The sequence below is a fragment of the Phycodurus eques genome, chromosome 10, assembly GCF_024500275.1.
Source record: "Phycodurus eques isolate BA_2022a chromosome 10, UOR_Pequ_1.1, whole genome shotgun sequence".
Taxonomy (NCBI): Eukaryota; Metazoa; Chordata; class Actinopteri; order Syngnathiformes; family Syngnathidae; genus Phycodurus; species Phycodurus eques.
This window is the reverse complement of record NC_084534.1, coordinates 22,671,406-22,697,223: the sequence shown is the minus strand read 5'-3', so window position 1 is coordinate 22,697,223 and position 25,818 is coordinate 22,671,406. Positions and strand designations below refer to the sequence as shown.

Genomic DNA, 25,818 nt, shown 5'->3' with positions numbered 1-25,818 from the left:
AAGCCTACTTTACTTCTAACCAACCTGGCATTCATTTTCCTCTTTTAACCCATTGGACATTAATATAGTGCTCAGACATTACAGACAGTCCGACACAGCCACTTCTGGCAATGTCAAGTGACATGTATGTTGACATATTTAATACACAGTAGTGATTGAAAATCGAAGCAAATGTGAACCTATACTGTGTCATTTCTAACCAAATTGGCTTTCATTTTCCCTATTTAACCAAGTGGACAATATATTGTAATGTATTTCCGACACAGCTACAATGTACAACGACGTAAGTAACATGAAGTCCGGGGGGAAAAAAATAAATAAAAAGCATTCGATTTACCGGTCGATCTACGTTCCTACCGTCACCTATGGTCATGAGCTTCGGGTCGTGACCGAAAGAACAAGATCGCGGGTACGAGCAGCCAAAATGAGCTTCCCCCGCAGGGTGTCAGGGCTCTCCCTTAGAGATAGGGTGAGAAGCTCGGTCATCCGGGAGGGGGCTCAGAGTAGAGCGATGGCTCCTACGCATTGAGAGCAGTCAGATGAGGTGGCTCGGGCATGTGGTTAAGACGCGCCTGGACGCCTCCCTGGTGAGGTGTTCCGGGCACGTCCCACAGGGAGGAGGCCCTGGGGACGACCCAAGACATGCTGGAGAGAATATTTTTCCCAGCTGGGCTGGGTAAGCCTCAAGATGCCCCTAGAAAAGCTGGACAAAGTGGCTGGGGAGAAAGAAGTCCGGGGTCCCTCCTAAAGCTGCTGCCCCCGAGACCAGACTCCGGATATGTGGGACAGAATGAATGAATAGTTCTTGAGCAGCAACACTACAGCCTATAGACAAGTTATAAAAGCTCATTTCCAGCTAACCTGGGATTAATTTTCCCTTTTTCACCATGTGTAGATAATGTGCTGCATACCAGATTTACTCTAAATCATGCAGGCATTTTATATGTAATACAGAGAATCTAGTTACAAAACCGTTGTGTACAACTGAATTGATATAAGCTGACTTCAAAGGACACTGGTTCTCATTCACCGTGTTTAACCTCGTGGACATAATATTGTATTGTGTGAACCAGAGTTACATTTGACAATCCGAGTGCCGTGTGTTGCTATATAATATATATTAAATACAGGGAAGTGGTTCAGTCGTAAAACTATTGTGTTCAAATCAAATGATCCAAGGTTCTTTCTATGCACACTGGTACACATTTACCCCATTTGACCTCTTGAAAACTATTCTGTTACGGCTTGCGCGCTTACCTCGACACGTAACGTCTATCAGTGACACGTCGTCCGTTCAGCCAGGCCCCCCTGCTAACATGGGTTCGAATTAACTTGCTCTAAAGAGACAGGAAATTAGTTTGAATGCATGCTACGAATAATGTAGCCAAGGTGCAACTCTGCGCCCCTGTAGGACTTTTCCTGGGACGACAGGGCACGCCACGAGGCCCAGAGAAGAGAACATGTCTGTTCCGGATTAGTGTAAAATTGGCTCTAATTTCCCCCCGCTATGACAGTGAATGACACCGGCCCATTTGAAGCAGCACCGCGCCGGCATGGCTTTCATTATCTGCCTTGTTGATTTATTTATTTGGATGGCGCGAGCATCCTTCAAATAGCTGCTTCTTTGTTTGTACTTTGAACGGCGCAGGAGGTTTGAGTTTGTGTGCGAAGGTACAAAGGAGTTCGTGGTGATCAATTCATGCAGTGTGAGAGTGGCTGTGCAAAGCTGGTAAACACAAAACAACACGAAGACGAGCTATTTAACATGCAACAAAGTGTGCAGGGGAAGACCGTGACTCATAACGAGAGCGCGCTTGAAGAACGCTGTTGCTTCATGCTTGATGAGCTTGATCACATGATGTCAAAGCACCTCAAAGAGCCCACTTTTTTCAACTTTAATACAGACTTTTCCTCTTAGGGGACAAACAAGCAGGATTGCATGTGATCCGTCTAGTTTGTTTGTTTCTACATAGACAGCCAGTGGAATAAATAAAGTGTGAAAATTTGCATTCACCATGGAGGAATGGCTTTTTCTTTTAAATTCAAAACCACAGCGAAGCGACTTAACTTGAGGTCAAGGGAAATTATTTTCATTTTGCGCCGACTTTGAACAAAGTCAAACAAACCGGCTCGCCACGCAGAAATTGTTTATGAGCCGGAAGGCATCGTCTGGATGGCAACACGCGGCACGCTGCCGTTTATTTTACATTCCGCACATGTGATCTTGTATTGCAATCATGTGGTACGCAATAATGACCCGGAAATTACCTTGTTTGTTTCTTTTTTTGGGGTGTTAAAATGCAACAAATAGGACCCCATTTGTCACAGGCACCTCTAAACATGCACTGTATATACTGTACTACTTACTCCAAGTCGTAGCCTTTCAATTTGTGGTAAAAAAAAAATAAAAACGTTTTTGAGCCAAGCTCATTCTTTAAACTAGCCTGAAACTTTTTAATTAATTCTTTGAACTTTTTTTTTTTTAACAAAACTTTGCTGTGCTATCAAAAGTACTGTATCTACCAATATTTTAATCTTTCAAAAAATGCTTAGGAGCCATTGAGGACACCCCGAGTGAATTCTTTAGACTGACTTGTCAAATAAAAAACACATTATCTCCAGAATGTCTTGAGTTTTCTTCTTTTAGCGTACACCAAGCCAATTGCTCAATACCAGCATTTTTACAAAGCAGCGCCGTTCAACGTAAAGCATCCATCTCCAAATTTGGTGAGCTTTCTTCTTCAAAACTAATGCCGAAGAGCCTTTTAGCATTCTCTGAGTCTAATTCTTTGAAATGCCCAGAATTTTTGCATAATGTGGGTGTTCTACAAAATGCATGCATTTCCAATGTCACCTTTAAAACCATTTAGTTTACTCAAAGAACATTTAATATCAGTGTTTTTACAAAGTGGCGCTGTCGTTGTCAAATAAAAAGCATGTATCTCCAAAAGTTTTTTTTTTTTTTTTTTTTTTAAATGCTAAAGTGACATTCAGCACACCACCCTGAGCCAATTCTTTAAACTGACCAGAATTTTTCATAACGTTGGTGTCCAATAAAAAGCATCGCATGTATCACAAAATTTTAAGCCACCCCCAAACAGAAATGCCCCCCCCCCCCAAAAAAAAACAACCATGCTTAACAGCTACCAAGCATATCCTTCGCTTATTCTTTAAACTAACCTGCATCTTTACATAACTTCATGTCCAACAAATAACATGTATCTCCAAAACTGGTGAGTTTTGTTCTTTTAAAAAATAATGCCCGAGAGCCCTAAAGTGTACTCCCAACATAACGTTATCTAATGAAAAGCATGTATTTCCAAATGTTCAGTTTTTGTCCTTAAAACAAATAATAATAACTCAGTTTACTGACGAGAGGTTTGCTTAATGTTGCTGTCAAAAATAGCATGTTTTGCTGGAAAAAAAGTTCAGAGCTACATTCTAGACCTGCTAAATACCTCTTTGAACTGGCCTACGTTTTTTTATAACGTTCATAATGTCGTCGTCAAGTAAAAATAATGTATTTCCACATTTCTTCATTTAGAAATTATTTCTCATATCTTTTAATTGAGCCTAACCCCAGCTAATGTTTTAAAGTAATCTTTGTTTTTTGCAAAAGTATTTATTCAATAAAAAGCATATCTTTTTCACTTTTTTCTCTTTAAATTAAAAAAAAAAAAATTGTAAAAAATACTGCAGACCATTTGGCATATCACAAGCTAATTCTTTAAACTGACCTGAATTTTCACAAAACGCCAAATAAAGAACATCTCCCAAAATGTTTTGGACAGTTGACGATTAGGAATATTTAGAGCAATAATTTTGGGGCATATTTTTTCAACGCTAAAATGCATTCATCAATATTCCTTTCAAATTCTACATGTTTGGCCACTTAAAAAGCAAAATCTAATCATCTCGAAAAATAACCAAGACTTAACAATATGATGCATGGTGGTTGGAGTACAGCTTTTCCTGATGACATGCTATAATTCAAACTAATGCCTGCTTGTAGTTAATGTAGCTTTAATGCAATGCAAACCGTGACGTCCTCGTAGCTGTCAGAAGAAAGTCAACTCTTGCTGTTTTGGACTCAATAATTCACCACTTGAGGGTCATGGACGCCCACGCGCTCAACAAAACCAAAGCGTAGGAAGACGAGCGCGTCCTCGCCTTGCATCGTTTCTCGGGAGAACACCTCACACACGTTAAATGACTCTGTATTCTTGTGAACACGTGGAAAATTAATGAGTTTAATCTTTTTATGTATATTTCAGAGCATGGCATTGAGAAATACTCACTGCGGCCGCCCGTTGAGTCATACATGCCGACTGACATTGGTTCGATGACTCAGGCAAAGACCACAACCAAGAACAAACACCTCCCACCTGATCTCCATCTTAGCAGTGACGCTTGCTTTGAATTTTTAACAAATAGCACTAAGAGTGACAGAATAGCAGGATAAATCGCCCTCTAGTTTCTTTCTGATGGCTTTGTGATTGCACAAAAAAAAAAAAAAAAATCTGATCATAAAGGGTATCATTTGTGTGGCAATGTACTCTTTGCTCCTCTTTGGCGGTTACCCCACGTTGGAATGCGACAATTTGAATTCAGTGCGTCCATGTTTTATACATTATCATATGCACACTGACGGCGGATTGAAGAGGAACCCGGCCCAAAATGGCACGTTAACCTGTGGGAATGTGATGTTTTCAAGCGCTGTCTTCTTTTTTATTTATTTTTTGATTATATAGCATTTCTGTGGCGAGAGAAGAGGAAACAGAGACATTCTTGTCTAATGATATGTCATAATAGCCACAAACACGTTGACATGAGGGTCCAAGTCAGGCCAACCAGGGCCTACTGGCTAGGTGACCACGACCACCCAAAATAAAACAGATGAGCTACGGGAGATGCTTGCTAATAGGTGAATTTGAGGTTATTTCATTGTCCTTTACACCACCATCGATAGCAAGGGGTGAGAAAATTGAGATAAGCATGCAGAGTGAGCAAGAAAGAAAGTAAGACAAAGAGATAAGAGAGTGACACATCAGTCGGGTAATAGAGGTAAGAAAAAAAACAAGTGTGGGGCACAAGTAAGCCAAAATGGGACTTTGACATTCCCACAAAGCTTAAAAAAAACATGCAGAAGCCACTCTGTACTTTAGATGTCTCGCTCATTGGGCGATACCGAACCACCACGACTGCCAAGATCTCTGCTGTCGCCGTGGGGCCACAACAGCATTTGCACTTTCAGGGCTGTGCATACACATCAAAAAAACAACACAATGTAGCAGGGCAAAACTGTATCGCATCACTTCAGTGTAAAATAGCTTTTATGGGCATTCAATTCATAGATTCTGGCATGAAGCCGCAGTGAAAAGATGTGAGATAGCAAACAGTTACTTTAGTCGTGAATGTATCACAATGTATCAAGCAATCTTCCAGTTGCTTATGATGGACAGTGTGTCAGGATATCAGCAGTTCCACCCTTAAACATTTTGTAAATTGTGTTTTGCGTTCTTAAGTATATATTTATTGTCAAAATTATCAACAATGTGCGTAGGCCAAGAAAAAAAAAAAAGATGCAGAATTGGGTCCAAACTTTTGGAATTTGTACCTCTTCAAAGCATGAAACGGAAAAGGTGGATGGTATTATTTTGACCGCCTTTGGTTTCTTAATTTGCCGAATTACATAAAATACGGCACAGCCCCATTTACGCAAAACTTAGTGGAGTTTGATGGCGAGCTAGTTAAATTTAGATTGTGAAATGTTCTTGGAGTCATGAGTCTGTCCCACAGTGCAAAATAAAATAAGTCCTGTCAGGCAGCATGGCTCAGGTCGGTAGAGTGGGCATCTTCCAACTCAAAGGGTGTGGGTTTGATCCTCGGCCCCAGTGACCATGTCCAAGTGTCCTTGAGGAAGACACTGAACCCCCAATTGCTCCCGATGCTGCTTCGTCAGTAGGTGAATGAGGAGACAGTGAAACACTGATAATTGAGCAGAATTTGAGTGCCTCGCCCCCCGAGCATTGACCAAGTCATCAAACTGTCGCATTTTCCTGAAAGATTAACCTGAGCGATTTTTCTGTCGTGTGGGGTGTGCAAATCCCCCCCGGCCCCCTCCCCGATGTGCTCGCACAGCGGCCGAGGGCCGGCAATCATAAATTTAAACCAGTTCAATATTTATGATCGCAAACCCTTATGTGTGTGCTCAACATCGAGTTGGGCCCAGCCACAGACTCCGTGATTGTGACTTGAAAGGGAACGCTTGCCAGTTACGAAGTTATTGCCGGACACAAACACACTGGTTGTGTTGAGTGTTTGTATAACGTGTCTCACAATTCCTTCAGCACAATGAAAATGACAAGGAGAAGAGATTGCAACTGCAATGTAGTTAGCAGATAAGCTACCAGTTAGCCTAGCTGCTGGTGCTTTGTATTTTCCAGCAGTCTGAACGCTCTGTGGCACCAAGCTGCCTCTCACAGGTCATTCTTGGTACTACGAGGGACTTGTGATTGTCAATGGAAATATCGTTACGTGTGCGGTGTTGGTCGTCTTGAGTACACCGCACACTATAAGATCAGTAAGCACTAACCAGGATCATCATCATGTGCGGGGTCTTGATGTTAAAGATTGGTACGCGTGTAGCCCACTTCTGTGAAGGCCGGGAAGTGGCTTGCTACTGAGTGCTAGTCTTCTGAATTATTATTTTGGGGACAAGAATCCATTCCTAAAGTGCATAAATGCCTTAGCTGTCTTGACTGCTTGACAAAAAATGCATTATTTTTGTGAAATTTGAAGAAGCAGATACTATTTTGGCCATGTTGAGATTGCAACATGTGTTCCAAATAATGATGTAAGCTGTTTTTAGTCGATTAAAAAAAACAGTGTTATCTCTCCCAGTGGGATAGAGTAATTCATCATGTTTACCCTTCACTTTCAACCCTGGGTAATCTACTCCTGCTCGTATTAACACGTCTGTACGTGAGACTTTTGTCCACCACACCTCAATTCAAGTGCTGGTGACATTAAGCTGTTCATCGATATAAATATGCGAGACAAAAAAAGAAACACAATCAGCTTTTGTCTTTGCAGCAGAGGTGTCAAGGTGTGAGTGACGAGGTGCACAAACGACCTTTGTGGTCGCCACTGTTGTTCCTTTCGAGGCTTCCTGTGCGCTGCCGCCTGCGTGGGTTTCGCAACCCGCGTCCTACCTGTCCTGCAGACCACCTCTTTGACACTTTAAATAACAGCCCACCTTGTTGACTCATACCTGCTCCACCCTCCACAGAGACCGGTGCGCTTTCAAATCAACAGGTTTCTTCCTTTGACTTCGTACCGATTCGATCTCAACTACCCCAGCCATCTTGAGTCTGACAGCAATTAAACTGTAACCAGGTTCTTCCCTATTTGCAGAACTTAATAATCTTTTTTATTTTGCTATGATCAGGTCTGTAAATATTCTCATTCATCCAGTTCACTGTATTCTCAGGGCATTGAATCAATCCCAACTGGACTGTTTCAGGGGATGGTCAAAGACGAGACTAAATAATTTGGCGTCTAACAAATAACAAACACGACACAGACTTTTGGCTTTCAGGTGCTTCCAAAACCTTACAGCTGTAAAGAATACTAATGAGGGTGAGTGCATCCAAACGACTGTCACTGGCTGACAGACGCCCCGCTCCACCCTATAGACTGAATTCAGAGATTGGTTTCTAAATACGTTTCAAGATCGATGTTGAAAATGTGCCAAGACAGAACAATGTAGTACACAATTGTGGAGATATAGCTAGATGAGCAGTCAGTCACAATCAACATACACTCGTCTTAACTTTGAACTTAATTACGTCGACTAACTTTGGGTCCGCAATGATTTTAAATAAAATGAGTTCCTCTTGGTACTTTTTAGTCCCTGGAAGTGTGCCAGAACCAACCGACTACAGTACTCCCTTCAATTCTGTCGACAAACAATATAAAGAAATGTATCGAATGCAATAATTAATGTCAACTGCACTACTATAAAAACTATTATAGTGGACTACGACTGAGAAATGGACTACCCCCGTAGCGTTGTGTACCGTATGAATAGACAGGCCGTGGTCACTGCTGTCTGGACGCTGCGTGAAAGGCAAGACTGATGTCTGCAAAAACAGGTTGGCTTGGTCAGACTAAACTAACGTGTTGAATTTTGTCAACACTACAAACAAAGCGGGCGTCATTATCGAGGATCACGAAGGGTGAACCGACCGCCCCACAGCATTGTGTGCCGTATGACTAGAATCTAATCGTCGCTGTCTGTGCATAACCTCAGTCGACGGAAAAAGGGTGACTTGGTGAGGCTTAGCTAATACATTGGATTCTGTAAACCGGACGACAAACAACATTATGGAGGACCGTGATTGATGAATGGACCACCCCGCTGCATTGTGTGCCTTAGGAGTAGAACATGGCCACTGCTGTCTGTGTGCAATGGAGGTTGGTAGGAAAGAATCGCTTGGTCAGGATAAATTAACACGTTGAATTCTGTGACTCAGTAGACAAATATTAAACGACATTATGGAGAACCACGACTGACTAATGGATCATCCCATGGAGTTCCATTTGAATTGAACCTTGGCACCTCTGTCTGTGCGCATCCGTGGTCGGCGGAAAGGTTGGCTTTGTTAGACTAATCTAATGCAATAATTAATGTCAACTGCACTACTATAAAAACTATTATAGTGGACCACGACTGCTGAATGGACCGCCTCACAACGTTGTGTGCCGTATGAATAGAAGAAGAAGAACCTGGCCACTGCTGTCACATGCACGTGAGGTCGGCGGTAAAGGTTTGCTTGGTCAGAATAAACCAACGTGTCGAATTCTGTGAAACGAAATATGCGCAATACATACAAAATGTTCGACGACCACATCTGACGAATGCCGGGCCCCACAGCGTTGTGTGCCGTATGAACAAACCTGACCACCGCTGTCTACGAGCAGCTGAGGTCGTCGGGAAAGGTTGGCTTGGTCAAAATAATGCATTCTATAAACTGGAATACAAAGAATATCAACATTATGGAAGACCACAACTGCCGAACGCGCCACCCCACAGCGTTGTGTGCCGTATGAATAGAACCTGGCCACCGCTGTCTGAGCAGCTCTAAAAGCGGGACCGACGTCGGCGGCAAAAAGGTCGGCTTGGCCAAAGGCGTGCAGTGTTTGGACTTGGCCCGGCGCCCTCCCCTGTGGCCCGCGCTGGTTTGCCGTGTAGCGAGGGACTGACGCAGGAATGCACGAGCAAGTCACAAAGGGACCCATGCGCTCACCACACTATGAATCAAAAGCAAAGCTCCACTTCATTAGGCTCCTGTCATTGCATAGGCTCTCACACAGCACTCTATAAATATCCCACGTCCAAATTTGTTTTCCCTCTCATTTTTTTTTCTTTACACATGAAAATGCTCAGGGACTGCTCCAGCTTTCTGATGTGGCTCTTTATTTTGTTCGCCGGCGAAGGGGAAGAAAAAAAAACACAATAGTGGTTCCCTTTGAATATTAAAACATTCTCTGACAAGCGCAAAATGTTCTGAAGTTGTTTTAATAGGGGGTGCACGCTAAATTTAAAAAAAAAAAAAAAAAAAAAAAAAAAAAAGTATCTTTGAGCTTATATTAACAGCAATGCACTGTGGGATTTGGTTAGTTCAAGAGCTGCCGCCTTCACTCGCAAGAATGCATCCCACTGGCTTTTGTCTCTTAAACATTTGTAAATAGGTTGTGTTTAAATAAGATCTGTGGAGGAACGCGGCGGTTTTAAAAGGGACAATTTAGTGCTCATTAACTGTAACATCGTTGGGTATTTTCAACACGTGTGTGCGGGGACACAGCAATAGGTGCTCACTAAAACGAACAAGGGGACATTCAGTGCAGTCCTCATGTGACTTTTGTTTTTTTGGAACAATAAAGGTTGGTGGGAGATGATGGCAAGGCTTCTGACTGGCTTCATATACAGAAAGGGTGCCATCATCTGGCTCATGTTGGACACTGCAACCAGCCGGCTACAACTTCCCGTGTGACCCCAGTGGCTTCCCTACAAAAGCGTATTAGGGCCACACTGACAAGATAGGAGCATTGCAACAATAAACATTTGTAATGTTAGGGAAAACAAAGTCATATAATTACAAAAAAATAAGTGATTTCAGTTGGACATTAGTGTTTGTTTGTATAATTGCTGTTCTTTTTTTTAACAAAGCCTAAATACCTTTTAAGTTTTTATTATGACATCAATCCCGCAAAAAATACACCATCCATCCATTTTCTGAGCCGCTTCTCCTCACTAGGGTCGCGGGCGTGCTGGAGCCTATCCCAGCTGTCATCGGGCAGGAGGCGGGGTACACCCTGAACTGGTTGCCAGCCAATCGCAGGGCACATACAAACAAACAACCATTCACACACACAGTCACACCTATGGGCAATTTAGAGTCTCCAATTAATGCATGTTTTTTTGGGGGGATGTGGGAGGAAACCGGAGTGCCCGGAGAAAACCTAGCAGGCACGGGGAGAACATGCAAACTCCAAAAATACATCATCTTTACGATTATGATGTTATTATTTGTTGTACTATTACTGCTTTAATTGCATAAAATGACCACTTTTAAATGTCATTTTCTTATAAAATTAAAAATTATGAATAGTTTTTAAAAAATATTGACTTTATTCTCGTAAAAAGTTTTTTCCCCCATAATTCTATGGCTTGGTTTCATTAGATGGCTCAATGGATTTTGCAATGTTATGGCTTTAATTTTGTATAATTACACCTTTTTTTATTGTAATTCCATAGCTTTATCATAAAATGTCAACTTTTTCTTGTAATATTATGGCTTTTACTTGATAACATGGATTTTTGTTGTTGTTGTTGAAATACTATGACTTCTCATGACTTTTTCCTCATGAAATTTCAACTACTGTATTCTCGTATTTTGACATTAATTGCATAATTTTTTAAAAACTTTCTCGTGATTGTGACTGTTGTAATGTTACAGCTTTGTTCATGTAAATCATAATATCTTAATATTATAAGATATATTATAATATATATATATTATATCTATATATTATAGATATATTAATATCATCAATCATAAATCACAATATTTTGACTTAATTCTCAGTTGTTTTTTCTTTTAATTCTATGGCTTTGTGTTAAAATACTACTTTTTTTCTCTTATTTGTTTTTCTTGTAATGGTTTACCTTTTTCTTCATGATACAGTTTTACTCATAAAATGTTGACTTTCTCGTAATATTTGGACTTTTTTATCATTATTATTCCCCTTTTAATTGCATCCCTTTATTTGTGTGTCATTACTACTTGGTCCCACTCTGATTATTATTGCTTTTGTTTTATTTTATTACCTTTTTTTTGTGATGTTATGGCATTATTCTTGTAAAATTTTGACTTGTAATATTTTCACTATTCTTATACTTATGACTTTTTTCTACTAAATTTCCAGCTTTATTCTGAAAGGGTCATTAACTAAAAAAAAACAAAAAAAAACGTGTTCTAAATGTCTTTTACTGTCCACGTCCTCTTTTATTTCCAGGAAACCTTTTAATGGCCTGTGGATAAGTGAATAACGAGTATGAGCACATACACATTTAGGTTTTTATGGTCATGCAGCTCTGATTTGAAAATCATCTTGCATATTGAGTTAAACATTTAGTCACAATCAATTTTGACTGAATGCAATTGAGTGTGTGTGTGTGTGTGTTTATTGTGTTTGCACAGGCCGGGCAATTGTCTTTAAATAGAACCCAATTAAAGTCATCGAGAAAAATGCACAGGCAGCAGAACTTCACAAGACGGCGCGTGCTTGTCATTACTGGCCTGCTCGAAGAAAGTGATGGAGGGAGCGCGAGAACGGACAAAAGCTCCAGCGAAGAACGACTCGACAAGAGGAAAGGTTTTTAAACTAGGAAAGTTTAAGAGGATCTTTGATGTGTATCAGAAGAGGAAAGCAGCCTCGCGACTGGGACGACAGTAATTTTAAGTCGAAGCAGAAGGCTGGCCGACTTGCTGCCTTGCTGGCTGGCTGGCTGGCTGCCTGTGGGCTTTGATGGCGCTGTTTGAAGTGGTTTTCGGGGAGGGGGACGGCGGTAGGGAAAAGGGATGGGGGGGGGGGGCAGCGTGCGATGTCAGTGGGACGGTGGAGGAATGGTGGGGGTGGGGGGTGATGGCGATGGGACAGGGACCAAGGAGACCTGAGCTGACTGGATGGGTGGATGAACGCGTGGGTGAAAGCGTCGATAATGAGGAGAGAAATCCGATTAAAATGGAAATATAATGACAGCCAGGAGAGCTGATGCATATGGCAAGGATCTAGACATTTAAATGGATGACAAAAGAAGGAGAGGAGAGGGAAAAAAAGCTAAGATTAAAAGCAGAAATGCTGTAAAAGTAGAAAACTGCAAGGGGTGGGGACAAAGAAATGAAAGTGGCACCGAGGCGTCCATGTCTCATTTTGAAGCCTGGACCAATTCACACCTCAGTTACTCATTACTGTGTATCATTTAAAGATGACGTTTCCTCTGTCTGATATGCTGCCCGGTGGTCTTATGACTACCCCCCCCCCCCCCCCCCCCCACTACCCTACTCTCCATCCCTCCAGCAACGTTGGACACACACACCATATAATCACAACTATGCGCTTTCCCCTGCCGAGGTACCACAGTCGGCCACAAAATGGAAAAAATGGATTTTGTACAAACCTCAGAAATGTTATTGGGCCTCCTCGCCCTTTCATATTCAAGTATCGATGCTTCATTTTTAAATTAAAAGCCTCCCCCCTGCTACACTGTAGCTATACATTTCAAAGGCAAACCTGCCAAACGTGAGGCTGTTTGGAAAAAAAATACATATAACATCTCAAACATTGACTGAGCTCTCCAAAAACATCCATGTTGGGTTAATTGAAGGCTCTCAATTCACAATAGATGCATTTGGTTGTCTGTTTATATGTAGATTGCGTTCCACTGTTAACCAGTCCTGGGTCTATCACCCCCCCCCCCCCCCCCCCCCCCCCTCCTTTGGCCAAAAATCAGCTGGTATAGCGGCTCCATTTAGTGGGAACCCTAATGAGGGACAGTTGCTATAGAAAATGGATGGATGTGCCCTGCAATCCGGTATATTGGATGTACAACCTATATACCGGTATACTGGATGTACAACATGCGGCAAAACGGGTCTAAGCACTTCCACCCCGTTCGGGTGAATGACGAAGGAGACCAGATTAAAGCAACCGTGGGAACTTAAAATGTCGACAATGTATTTTTTTAACACAAGATGTCACCACAGAGCCACCAAAGATGACAATATTCAATGTTTAGGCTTCGTTTGTGTTTACATATATCATATTTGTGTAAATAAATGATGTACATGTATTTAATTTTTGTCCAAAGACACCCACCATAATGAAAACATAATTCTTGAAAGTTTGCCTTAAAACAATTATGTATTCAAACCGTAGCCATGCTCTTTTGCGTTATTAGTATTCCCACATAGTTTCCAGGCAGGGCAGGTGCCGCTGCACTATGATTGGCTCCTGTATCCCGGTAGAACACGCCCTACTGCTTCCAGACGGGAAAATATGTCACTTAAGTGTGGCGACATTATTATGTTTTCACGAATCCTAAACCACCCTAATCGGAACCTTAACCCACCCTAAACCGCTTTAAACCCCAACTTATAGCAAACTACTTTGTTTTCTATGGAAAATGGATGGCTGGTACTGGTACTGCAGTGCGATAAGCGTGAGCCAGACGGAATTAAAAAAATACAAAGTTTGGGATCATTTCACACTCAATAAAAGAAGCTATAGTGCAATGTGCCAATTGCAAAGCGCAACTGGCTTAAGTTACACAACTGCATGTCTACAGTAAACATTAACTAATTTAATATAGCCTACAGCTGCTAGTTATAATTAACTGTAATCCCTCCCACTGTGGCCAAGGATGCGCAGCCGCCAGTTTGCCACCACTGACTCTGAGTCACTCAACACAGAGTGGCTCAAGATTTAGCCAGCTAACAGCCAACCAACTCTAGACTCTCATTCGTTAACTTCGACGTCCCTTGACAGGCCAGGCCCGGCCTTTTAAAGTCACACGCAAATAGTCACAGATTCAGTACTGTAGAATGTGAGTATGGCGACCCCAAGTGGACAAAATAATACCAGCGCCTCATATGCATAATGTATTGGTATTATTCATAAAGCTTTAAAACATATATTACTAAAATTTGATATATGTTTCAGTACTTCGCAGATTTCGTCTGTCACGGGGGTTATGTTCCAGACCACCACTGCGAAACGAGGGATTACAGTTCTGGTTAAACTGGTAGTATTCAAGAAAACGTGAGCCCCCCACCCACCCACCCCATTTACAGTTTAGGAAACAAACTAAATATGCAGTGACCTGTACTGTGAAACGAATCCCTGCACTGTTGATGAAGAAAATGATGAGATGATGAAAATTGTTTTCAACTAAAAGAAACACACTCAGATAGCTTGCCCTTAGTCATCTATCACAGGTGGAAGAAAATACTGCACGCATGTTTTTATTCAGGCTGGAATGTGTTCACTCCCTTGCAGGTGTATGAGTGAGCGAGTCTGTGTGTGTGTGTGTGTGTGGGTGGGTGTGAAGGGGGGCAATGACAGGTCAAGCAGAGGTTGTACCAGGTGATTGCAGGTACAGTGAGAAAGAGGGAGGCTTTAACCTCTCGCACATTAGGGAGTCCATCCAAGTTATTGGAAATATGCACCGGCGTGTTATGAAGATACGCGATGCTTTTTGCAGTTAGTGGGGCGTCACGGGTCCGACTAATGCTGCAGTCAGGCAAAAAACTGAGCTTTTTTTTTAAATACAGTATTTTATTATAGATTTTCATGGGACGACACTGAAGAAATTACACTTTTCTCCAATGTAAAGTAGTCAGTGGACAGCTTTGACAACAGTGTAACATTACTGTCCCGTCAAAGCCACTCAACACAGCCATTAATGTCTTAACTGCTGGCAACAGAAGTGAGGACACCCCTAAGTGAAAATGTCCTTCAAAAATAAGGACATTTCTAAGTGAAGTGAGCCCCAAACTTTTGAACGGTAGTACTTGTATATATTATTTTTCAGTCTCTCCACTGTAACAAAAGGAGAAGGTGGAAAAATATATTGGTATTAGCAATTCTTTAGTTGATCTCCCTTTACTATGCCCTTTAATTTGGCACTTACTTTACTTTTATGCAGCAAAATGTTCCTGAGAAGCCTTCATAGTACTATGCAGGTATTTAAAACACTTAAGGCAAAAAGAAAATGGACACAAATTTTAAATTGCAGGAATTGTCCCTCGCTGTTGTTGCCAACGCATGCATCTTTTCCTGACTACTGTATTTACCGTTTTACTATGACAATGTAAATAAGTCTCCACACTGTGATTTATACATAGTAGCGACTGATGCAAAAAGCCTTTCCTCTTTGTGAGACATGATATGGACGATCATTTGAGGAAGGTCATCAAACATGTCCGAAAACGTCATATTTTGTTATCATTTCAAAGCAGATGTGGTTCTGGGGTATGTTATGTTTACAGCATTCATTAAAAACGATAATAAAAATCCCAATGAGCTAAAAACAAAGGAAAATGTATATAGCAGTACTTGTCCGACCAGGCTGACTAAGGTAACATAACATCATTGTCCAGTGGGAAAACTTGTATTGGTATGTGTGTGTGTGTGTGTGTGTGTGTGCATGTTTTTAATACATTTTCTTTGTGTTTTGAGTAACAAAACTCACAAAATTTTGCTTTCTGTTGAACAACGATGAAACAGGTTAACATTTCTTTGAAGATGGTCAGGAATAAAAATCCATCGTTTGTTATTCCTGGTTGTCATTAATTGCATATCATGTATAAACCTGGGCAGGGTTGTTGCTGAACCTGTTGTCTGAATAATTTATTAGGATTTCGTCCTCCCGTAAAAACTAATCGCTACAAAACTGACACATTTTGGGGATTGATTGCATATGCTTGTACCGTATAAAAAGTGTTTATGAAATAATACGCCCTGAGTGCTTTGAATTTATGACAAAATATGAATGTGTTGTCAAAATATAACATTTTCAGACTGGCATGCCATGTGTGTTAATTTTTAGTGGAGGAGGGGGGGGGGGGATTACGCCTAATAGTCCTTTTTGAACATAGTGTTTACATTTTTATGCAATTTCCTACCAACTTACAAAACTGACACATTTTGTGCGTTAACTGAAAAGACTGTTTTGTTTCTTAATGCGTGTATATGAAAGATATACACGATATAAGATTTAGGGCAAACACTGAGACTGGCATACCATATTTGCCGATATTTACTGAAAGGCGGTGATGTGTAAATAGTCTTGTTTGAATGTACGTAACGTTTACATTTTTGCTGAATTTCCAACTAAATAAACACATGCACCTTCATTTTGATTTGACATGAAAAAAAACAACAACTTAACTCTCATTCTCTCACACTCCTTGCATTCTACTCAGCCAGAAGACGGCTAACCTCGAAATGCTGCACGCAAGTGGCGGTCCTAGCTTGAATGGCACCCTGGCAAACACGCTTTGCCGTGGCATGTACCATGACACAAAAGAAAACCAATTGTTGAACATTTTATTTTCGGGCGCATTTTTAAAGAGGTCGGTTATAATAAAATCCATCCTTTGTTACTAGAGCATGCTTGAGCTAATTTAGTACGATTACTTAAAAAAGAAAAGAGAAAGAAAATTGCATTAATTCCTACAGAACTGGGGTGGAGCGGTGGGCGACTGATTAGCGCATCCCCATCACAGTTTTGAGGTCTTGGGTTCAAATCCAGGTCCCGGCCTTCCTGTGTGGAGTTCGCATGTTCTCCGCATGCCTGCCTGGGTTTTCTCCGGGTACTCCGGTTTACTCCCACATTACAAAACCATGCATGGTAGTTTAATTAAAGACTAAACTGTCTGTAGGTGTGAATGGATGTTTGTCTATATATGCCCTGTGAACATTTTCAGAATGGCATGCCATGTTTGCTGAATTTTAGTATGAGGGGGTGACATGTAAATACTTCTGTTTGAACATAGTGTTTACATTCTGTATGATGTCCTACTAAATGAACACGTGCTCCGAGTGCACATCTTGATGTGATATACAAAAAACTTTAGTCCTGTTCTTTCTCGTATCCTACTCAACCACAGCTGAGGCCTCCAAACCACCCTCGCTCCCACCCATCCGGGTAATACATGCAGGCTGAAGTGGCATTTTCAAAATTGAATTTGAGGCGTGATAAAACGGCACATATCTATAAATTGTGCGTCCAATCGTCCTAAGTGGAGCTCTTTCTTCTGTAGAACATGTGCAGCATATCAAACACGCAATCTCCAGGATGTCTGCACACAGGGGGGGTGGGGGTGTCTCGAAATAGAACTTAAGGGCAAGGAGCGTACCAGCGCAATGACAAAGAAAGTGCTAATAATTCTGATGATGAGAACGAAAACTGATGTCTGTCCTATCAAACCATCTTTTGATGTGAAAATAAAAATACGCAAGTTCGTTTGTTTTGCCTATGCACAACTCGTGAGCCTCCGTAGCCTCATGTGTTCACCATTGCGTGCGTTTTGTTCAGACATCGAGATGAATTTCAGTGGCCAGTTATCTCGGTTTCAAAATTCCACTCTGATATTTGGATGTAATGTACGACTATAACTTCCAAAAATGTCATGAGAGGGCAATTATGGGGAAAACTGCTTTCACATGCACTAATCCTGCACTGGCACTGTAAATCTTTCCAAATAATTCCTCCTTGGACCGGACGGACAGTGTGGCAGCCATGCAGCAGGAATGCACAGGAAGACATGGAACTGATGAGACATAATTGAATAAACATGTGAAAAATAGCAGAGGGACTCAATCAAGGGATTCCCTGTCTGTGCGGCGCAGATCTGCGATCAAACGCTATGGCGGGGCCGAACGGCACGACACTTGAGACGGCGCTAAACGACAAATGAGGAAGCACGAAGATTAGTTGGGCTCGCAGCAATACAATTTTAAACGCTCAACCCCGATCTGTCTGGACGTGCTACACGGGACACGCTAGCGGCGGCATCAGCTGCATTACTAGTGTGACGATAGTGCAGCGTGACACATTGGAACCCGTCAACGAATTTGACAAAGAATAAGAACGTTACGCACCATGGAGGACGCGCCTTGTTTAACCGCCAACTAGCGAATCGGTAAATCCAGGCTTGTTGGTAGACAGGCTGCCGATGGCTTTTGTTAAGTAGACCCTGTTAGCTATGACCACGGGTAACTCGGTATGATGACATTGACAAAAAAAATAAGCATCAAAAACAGAACTTTTTGTCCAGCCAGTTTTGGGTCAATGGTTTGTCTCATGCCAATGAGCCACTGCTCGCTTGAGAATGGCTTTTGCTACCATGACAACTAGAGGCAGAGATATGTGGGAGCTCCTTGTTGAGCCCCAAGTCCAAAAAAGTGAGTGCAGTAATCACCCAGTCATTGTGGGGGATACATTTCAGAACCCTCTCCACGCTTCATGCAAACTTATGAAAACTTTTTAACCACATTAGTAAATCTAATTGAACACACACGCAAAAATTGCAAGCATAAAATGGATAGAAAATACTGTATGTATTGTAGTGCGTAAGATCTCTACTTGTGTCTTAAAGAGGCGGGGCTTGGTGTGGTGACGTGTGACATCAGCGAATGAGTGTCTGGTTGTGAACTGTGGCCGACAGCAGTTCCGGCTTGAGTTTGTGCGTAAGTTGGAATGCGCTATGTTAAATTAGCTAACATCGATAATTTGTGTTGGCAATCGTACGCATGCTGTTTTGGTACGTTAGTTACCGGTCGACACTTTGCACTTTGTTCTTATTTATTTATTTATTTTACAGTGAAATGATCCCAAACTTTGGACTTTCTGTTTTTAAGACACTCTTTCCTCCTGACTCGCTGCCATCGCGGCAACTTGTATCCACATGAAGTGGTGCGTGAGTCGGTGGTAACATTAGTCCGTGTGGAAAAATGATCACAGCGAAGATTCAATGTAAAAACTTTGCTTTGGCTTTTTTTTTTTGTGTGTGATCAAATTATGAGTTATTCAATTAATCGTTTCGGCCCATTGCGCGCCGTTCATAACATTGAAACGTTGTAGGCTGGGACCATTGTAAATCGAGGACCCCCTGTACAAGACTGCATTTCTTCTTGTTTTAAGTGGAGCCAACATAAAAACCAGAGAGCTGTCCTTAGGTGAAAAACAAGCAATTGTGAAGCCGGGAGAACCCTTGTAGGTCAAGACCACCGTACACCGAGGACTAGTTGTTACCAAAAAGTACTTTGACAATGGAAATGCAAAAACCTGTAGGAACTGTCCTGCTTGGTGGGAAATTGGCTCTTTCGTGCCATCTTCTCACGCCCAGTAAATGCTTTTCCTGTCTCCAACTCTGTCAACCACATCAGCTCCCCACCTCTGTCATCATCCTCGTCTTTCGTTCCCCCATCGGTGCCCCAACCCGCCGCTTCTGACGCTCCTCCAAAAAACGTCTCCCACTAATAAACCGTGGTGCCAGTGCTCTTCACTGCCGTCTCGCTCATCCCAAAGCGCTGATGCAAACGACCCGGCCCACTACGCTGTTACAGTACAAGCATGTCCATCTCTCTTGTTCCAAACTTTTCCCCCCTCTTTTTTTTTTTTTTTTTTTTGCGGCTGGGGCCCTTTGTGTGTACAGTGCGCTATGCTCACTGTGGCAGCAATGTGCCAGAAAAAGCCACACAAACACACACACGGGCGCACACACACGTACACCGTCGCAAGACACACAGCTGGGCCCCAGCTGCACACAAAGACTGGGGTTTGGAAATCAATGAAGGAGAAAGAAGAAAAGGGGAAAGGAGTTTAAATAAATTGGCACTTGAAAAAAGAAGAAAAAGAGGGAGCGAGGCAACCGAGGAGAGGAGAGCGAAAGCCCTTCTTTATAAAAAAAAAAAAAAAAAAAAAAAGACAAATCAGCTCAACAACACGGCGAGGCTCTTTCGACAGACAACACAAAGGAGTTAAATGTGTAACGCAAGCCTTCATCTGCTTCAAAGGCCTCGAAGAGCAGACAGCGGAAAAGATGTGCGCACTCTTTGGTGACCGAGGATGAGCCAACGTGGGGGGGCAGCACATGAGGTGTATTGCCTTTAACTCGCAGCGAAAACCTTAAAGTAACAGTAAGGAGCAACAGGAGAGCAGAGTGGAGACCATCCAGCAAGGCTGAACAAGCCTAATTTGCATATGCAAAATTCAACATATTTTAAAAGGTCTTATGAGAATAAAGTTGTACATTTTCGAGACAAAAGGTCCTGAAAATCAAGTGGTATTTTTTTGTTTTTGTTGTTTTTTTCCACAAGACAAAAGTCGCAATCTCATGAGAATACTACTCTTTTCGAGGGGAAAAAGTATCACTCATGGAAATAGTCTCTTCTTTTTGTGAGAAAAAAATTAAATCTTTTGAGAACCAATTTCGAGAGTAGTATAATTGGGAAAAAAAATTGCGATCACATGACAGATTTTTTTTTTCCCAAGTTATATTTTTTCGAGAAGAAAGTCAATATATCATCATGTCTTTCTGAGAAAAATCACAATCTCGAGAATAATTCATTGCAAAAAGTTGCAATCATGATAGTTTTTGGGGGAGAAAAAAGTCTCAAAAAAATGTTTACTGTATATGAATAAAGTAGAATTTTTTGGGGGGGGAGTCATAATCTTATGAGAATAAAGTCAGATTTTCTTTTTGAATAAAAGTGGGGTTTTTTTAGGGGAAAAAACCTGCAATCTTATGAGAGTAGTAATTTTTTTTCTAAGGAAAAAAAAACCTAATCTTATGAGAAGGAAGAAGTAATTTTTCAAGAGAGGAAGCTGCAATCTTGAGAGAATAATGCTGTACGTTTTTCAAGGCAAAGGTTGCCATCCTGTTGACAAATAAGTCATACTTGAGAACAAAGTCACAATTTTATGACTTCAACCTTCTGCATATCGTTAGCCTAATAGCCCAATTGTCATTTTTACCTCACAATAGCAAGAAAAAATACCAATGTGCTTGCTAAAAATTTTAGTTTTTCTTTGTCTGTGTAGATTCTCAGTCATCCAGGTCACGGCAATCTTTAAAGGTTGTATCGAGATAACTGGACTTGTTTGTTTGTTTTGTTGTTGTTTTGTTTTCCTAAAACTTTTAAATATGACTTAGGCATCTATGCAATTAGGCTAAGGATATGCATTAATTTTGTCATTTAATGCATTTAGAAATTACAGAAAATGTAATAAATTCTCAACTCACACCATGGCCATACAAGCCCTTTAAATATATATATATATATATATATATATTACATTTTGGCCTTTTGTCGACACACACAATGTTTTAGCTTTTGTTACGCTCCAGCCAATGTGGTGAATACTTGTCAATTTCAAATAAATTCACAGCTGTGTCATTTTGCTGCCACTTATGTTTTACAATTTCTATTATTTATGATCTTAGCCACATCATTTTTTAAGCATGATTTTACATTGGCGCCTTACGTAAGCCGACTTCATTTCGTCTGGTGAACGAATGCTGATTTTTAAAGTATGCAAAAGACCGTTTAGTATGTATACATATAAATGTAAATCTTGAATGCTCGACCAAAAGCTGTCTGAGTGAGATTTTGTTAGGTCGCTGTGTGTACGTATATTTAAAAAAAAATAATAATAATAATTTTTTTTTAAAAACCAGAGGGGTTGGGGAGGAATTTGTTTGAAAACACCCGTGTGTGTGTGTAAATTGAGCAAAAATTCTCATATTTTCAAAACATTTCATGGACATTGTTTTGGTGTGTTTATTTGATAATAAACAAACAGCAATGAAAACATGACATCCCTGAGACTATGTAATGGTTGCTCCAGGGCTCCCCCTACAGTTTTTCATTTGCTTAAAAATGTCATTGTTAAACGGAAGAAAAGCACAATAAATTAGGTGGCGAAGGTTTTTTGACATTGGAAACAAGGCAATTTGATGACCACATGACTCTGAACTACCGGGATAACGCGAACGCCGAGTGCTAATACATGAGTCCCATGACACCAAAGTACGTAAGAATACATTGCCATGCTCAGATAGTGCCATACTTATTGTTTTTCATTTGATTGTTTGATATTTATGGCATACAAGTGTTTCAATGCAAATATTTACCCTAATTATGACTTTACTACTGCATTAGCATGGGTTAGTTATAAAATACGGTGCGTCGCCCCTGGCTATGGCCAATGTGTGCGCAGTGGCTGGGATTGCTTTTCTATCGTCTCTCAGCTTCACATATGCTTGTTTTTCACCCACTCTACTTTTCATTTTGGTTACACATTGTCAGTGTCAGGCGGAAACCTATGTCCAAATTTGGTCAACTTCATATTTTTTCACAAATCTATATTATTGGTCAGAATCCACGTGTGACTGTTCTTTTTACAAATTATGAACCCATGTCAAGTGTTGAAAATAGATACCATCACTGCCATTCACAACTATAGAAGTCAAATATTATTTTTAACTTGAGCTTTAGCTAACTTTGAGCTTTTTTTAATTTCTTGGAAAATAATAATTTTGGAGACGCTGTCCTACCCGACAGCGAGGACATGCGTATAACTAGTATGGATGTAGTAGCCTAGGTTGGTGGGAGATTTTGACATCCTTTCTGTTTAACGGAAAACGTCAGAAAGGACGTAAACCGAGGAACCCCTGTACATCAAGTACAGCCTGTTCCCGGTCTATGACGGCCCCGACGTATGACATTTCGAGATTATGAACGAGCAATGGAATATGCGGTACAAGAAGGCACACTTACCCTTTTTCACTTGTTTCATATTCATGGCCTACAAATGTTATTCCTCCAGATATTTGCGGTAATTATCAGAATCAGAATCCGAATCATCTTGATTTGCCAAGTATGTCCAAAACACACAAGGAATTTGTCTCCGGTAGTTGGAGCCGCTCTAGTATTGAAGATAAACTACGACATATTCTGATTTGCACGCAAATTCGAGTTACGTTGCCACCGTGGTTGAACAAGATTTTGTTGTGGATATTCACTTTTATTAAGATGTTCGACGTTGAAGATATATTCCCCAAAGCCATGTCGATGTCGTGTTTGATGGTTATATTGACATCTGGCGGGGTTATCTCCGTAGCAAATGGGTATTATCGTGACTCATGTAAAAAAATGTTGATGGTTTGGATACGATAGTTGAAAAGTCATTATTTCAGACCGCGCCACCTGTGCCAAAACACAAAAAGAGTGCTAATTTCCTCAGGTTTCTTGATATTGCTCAGCACTGACAGTTTTACTGGAGGGCGGACAGTAGACTCACAATGGATAGGCGCCTCGGTAAAAGGAAAAACCTTGCCTCAAATCAGTTTTTCTCTCTTCTTCTGGTTTGGAAAGAGTCCCGCGCATCGCCGCTCCGAGAGTTGCGAGCTGCCAGATTCGTTTGGTTTTATCAAGGATCCTTAACGCTCGCCCCGCAGCCAAGCGCATTCCTTAGGCTACACGCATTTACACGCTGGCGTCACGGCACCGTCTCCTACAATTGACAGCGGAGGCGATTACTGACTGCGGGGAATACATATAAAGCAGGACCTGATGATACTTTGAAGACATCCTATTAAATATAACAACCCAGTTGTTTCATGTCTGTTGCGTGCTAAGTGTGTCCCGTTTTCTTTTTTTTTGTCCGATGACAGCTTTGACGTGTCTGTGATGTTGTTGGTCTGCGAAATTGAGTGCGCTCGGTCGACAAACTGTTACGTGAGGGTCAAAGGTGGCTGCCTGTCAATGTGTATGTGTCTGTGTCTGTGTGTGTGTCAATGCTCACACTCAGGCGACACTCGCAATGAAATGAGGGGACACTTAAATAAACTACAGCGTAGAAGTAAATAGCCGGTGGTTATGTGTTAGATCGAGGACAAACAAGCGCACACTTAATTCCTTTAATTCTTAATTTGTCAGAAATAAAGTGTGTCTCCTCAGATCCATGGATCCCTTAACACAAATTTATATTCAACTCAATTAAAAAAAAAAAAAAACGCGACAGCTGACTTCCTGTGTATTCTACGCTACCAAGCGTGACTACGGTTTGATGACACGATTGTTTGAAGCCGATATTGTTGAAATTTTGTTTTCTTTATGGGTGGTGTCTTCAGGCAAAGATTAACTACATGCATATACATCATATTTATACAAATATGACATGATTTGAGTTGCTTTAAGGGCATCAAGGCAAATAATTTGGCTAAACAAAGGATATGCTACTAAGACTGGGGAGGGGGGGGCCCATTTCTGTCGTGATGTCAAGTCCTGCAGGCCATACACGATGTTCATTTATGGCCCCCGAACAAAGGCACTGGAACTAAGTCTTCATCAGCTGGTTGATGGCATAAATATAGAAGCGCATTAACAGCAAGCCACATTGTAAGATGGGACCCTTCATACTTAGCACTTTTTTTTTTTTTAATGCAATTGGAAACGCTATTCATATTTTTTTTTTTCATTGCGCGTGACCTTCATAATGGATTTAACCATCAAAAGTATCATGTGCAAACAGCCTCCACATGACTCTGATAATATAACTCCAGTGTGTGTGTGCTTCAGGTTTTTCGAGTCCTCTTTTTAGTCATGCTTTAAATCATGCTCAAGTCATGTCTAAACTGCTCTGTTTTTATGTTATTATTTAATATTAAAGAGGGGACTTGCAAGTGTGTGTTGCAGCCCATGCTCAGCATTTCGCCTGCTGACCGTGTGCGTGTGTGTGTGCGTGTGCGCGCGCGTGTGTGCGTGCGTGTGTACGAGCTTGTGAAAACGACGCAATAAATATTTTTTCAAACAATGACTTCAACAGTGTACAAATTTGACAAAATTCACCTTTGTTATCATTTCTACAATAATATTTGACAGGGGGTTAAAATCTATATAAATGAGCCCAAAGTGGCACCTGACGTCATTCATTAGCCAAACATTTATATTAGCTATTAGCTCAAAACACTGGCTCGAACCACTGCCAAGCATCTTTTTATTATTATTTTTTTATTCTTTATTTTTTTTGCAAGGTGCGAGAACAGCTACCTTTTAAACTTCAAAATGTTTCAAAAATAAACATAAGGGAAACCATAACAGTAAGTTTGAAAGTCATTTCATTGAAAGAAAAACAAATGCATATATCAACGCGTGAGGGCTCTCCTCCATCCACATCCATCTCCACCTATCCACTCCCCCCTCCCCCCCCCCCTGGTCTAGCCGCTTACCTCGACTTCTCCTCGGGTTGGCTTGTTTCCTCCTCTTGCCCCGACTTTCCTCCGTCATGGTCGCGGCCCGAGCGCGGGGTGGGGAGGGGAGGGGGTGGGGGGGAAACTCTGGGGGGAGTCCCGTGGAAAGCGGAGGCGCGAGTGCGGTGCTCTCCGTCCGGCGTGGCAGCCTCGGGATACAAGAGGAAAGAGTAGATAGAGTAGAAAGAAAGAGAGGGAGAGAGGAGAGAGAGAGAGAGCGAGTGAGCGAGAGAGGCATCGCATTCACGCCCAGCGGGACACCCACAGCCCGTGGTGGGACTCCACGTGGGGGGGGAGCGAGAGAGAGAGAGAGAGAAAGAAAGTTGTGACGTCACCTGCACGGGTTGGCATGAAGGGTGGGAATCTCGGAGTTACTATATTACCGTCACTTTAGTTTTATTTATATAGCAAATGGCAACAAAAACAA

General features: G+C 41.4%; 1 protein-coding gene across 2 annotated transcripts in view; it reads right to left on the bottom strand.

The window, feature by feature from the left end:
• The window catches only part of LOC133408651 (zinc finger E-box-binding homeobox 2-like), a 40,870-nt gene extending 15,272 nt beyond the window's left edge, over window positions 1–25,598 (bottom strand). The window contains exon 1 of one of the 2 annotated variants that reach the window (XM_061687768.1): window positions 25,371–25,598. In XM_061687768.1, the coding sequence (XP_061543752.1) occupies window positions 25,371–25,428 (58 nt within the window). In that variant the 5' untranslated portion in view covers window positions 25,429–25,598. Of the gene's footprint in view, window positions 1–4,298; window positions 4,316–25,370 lie in introns of those variants that run through there. The other variant, XM_061687769.1, reaches the window with a different exon arrangement.
• Between the last annotated feature and the right edge of the window lie 220 nt (window positions 25,599–25,818).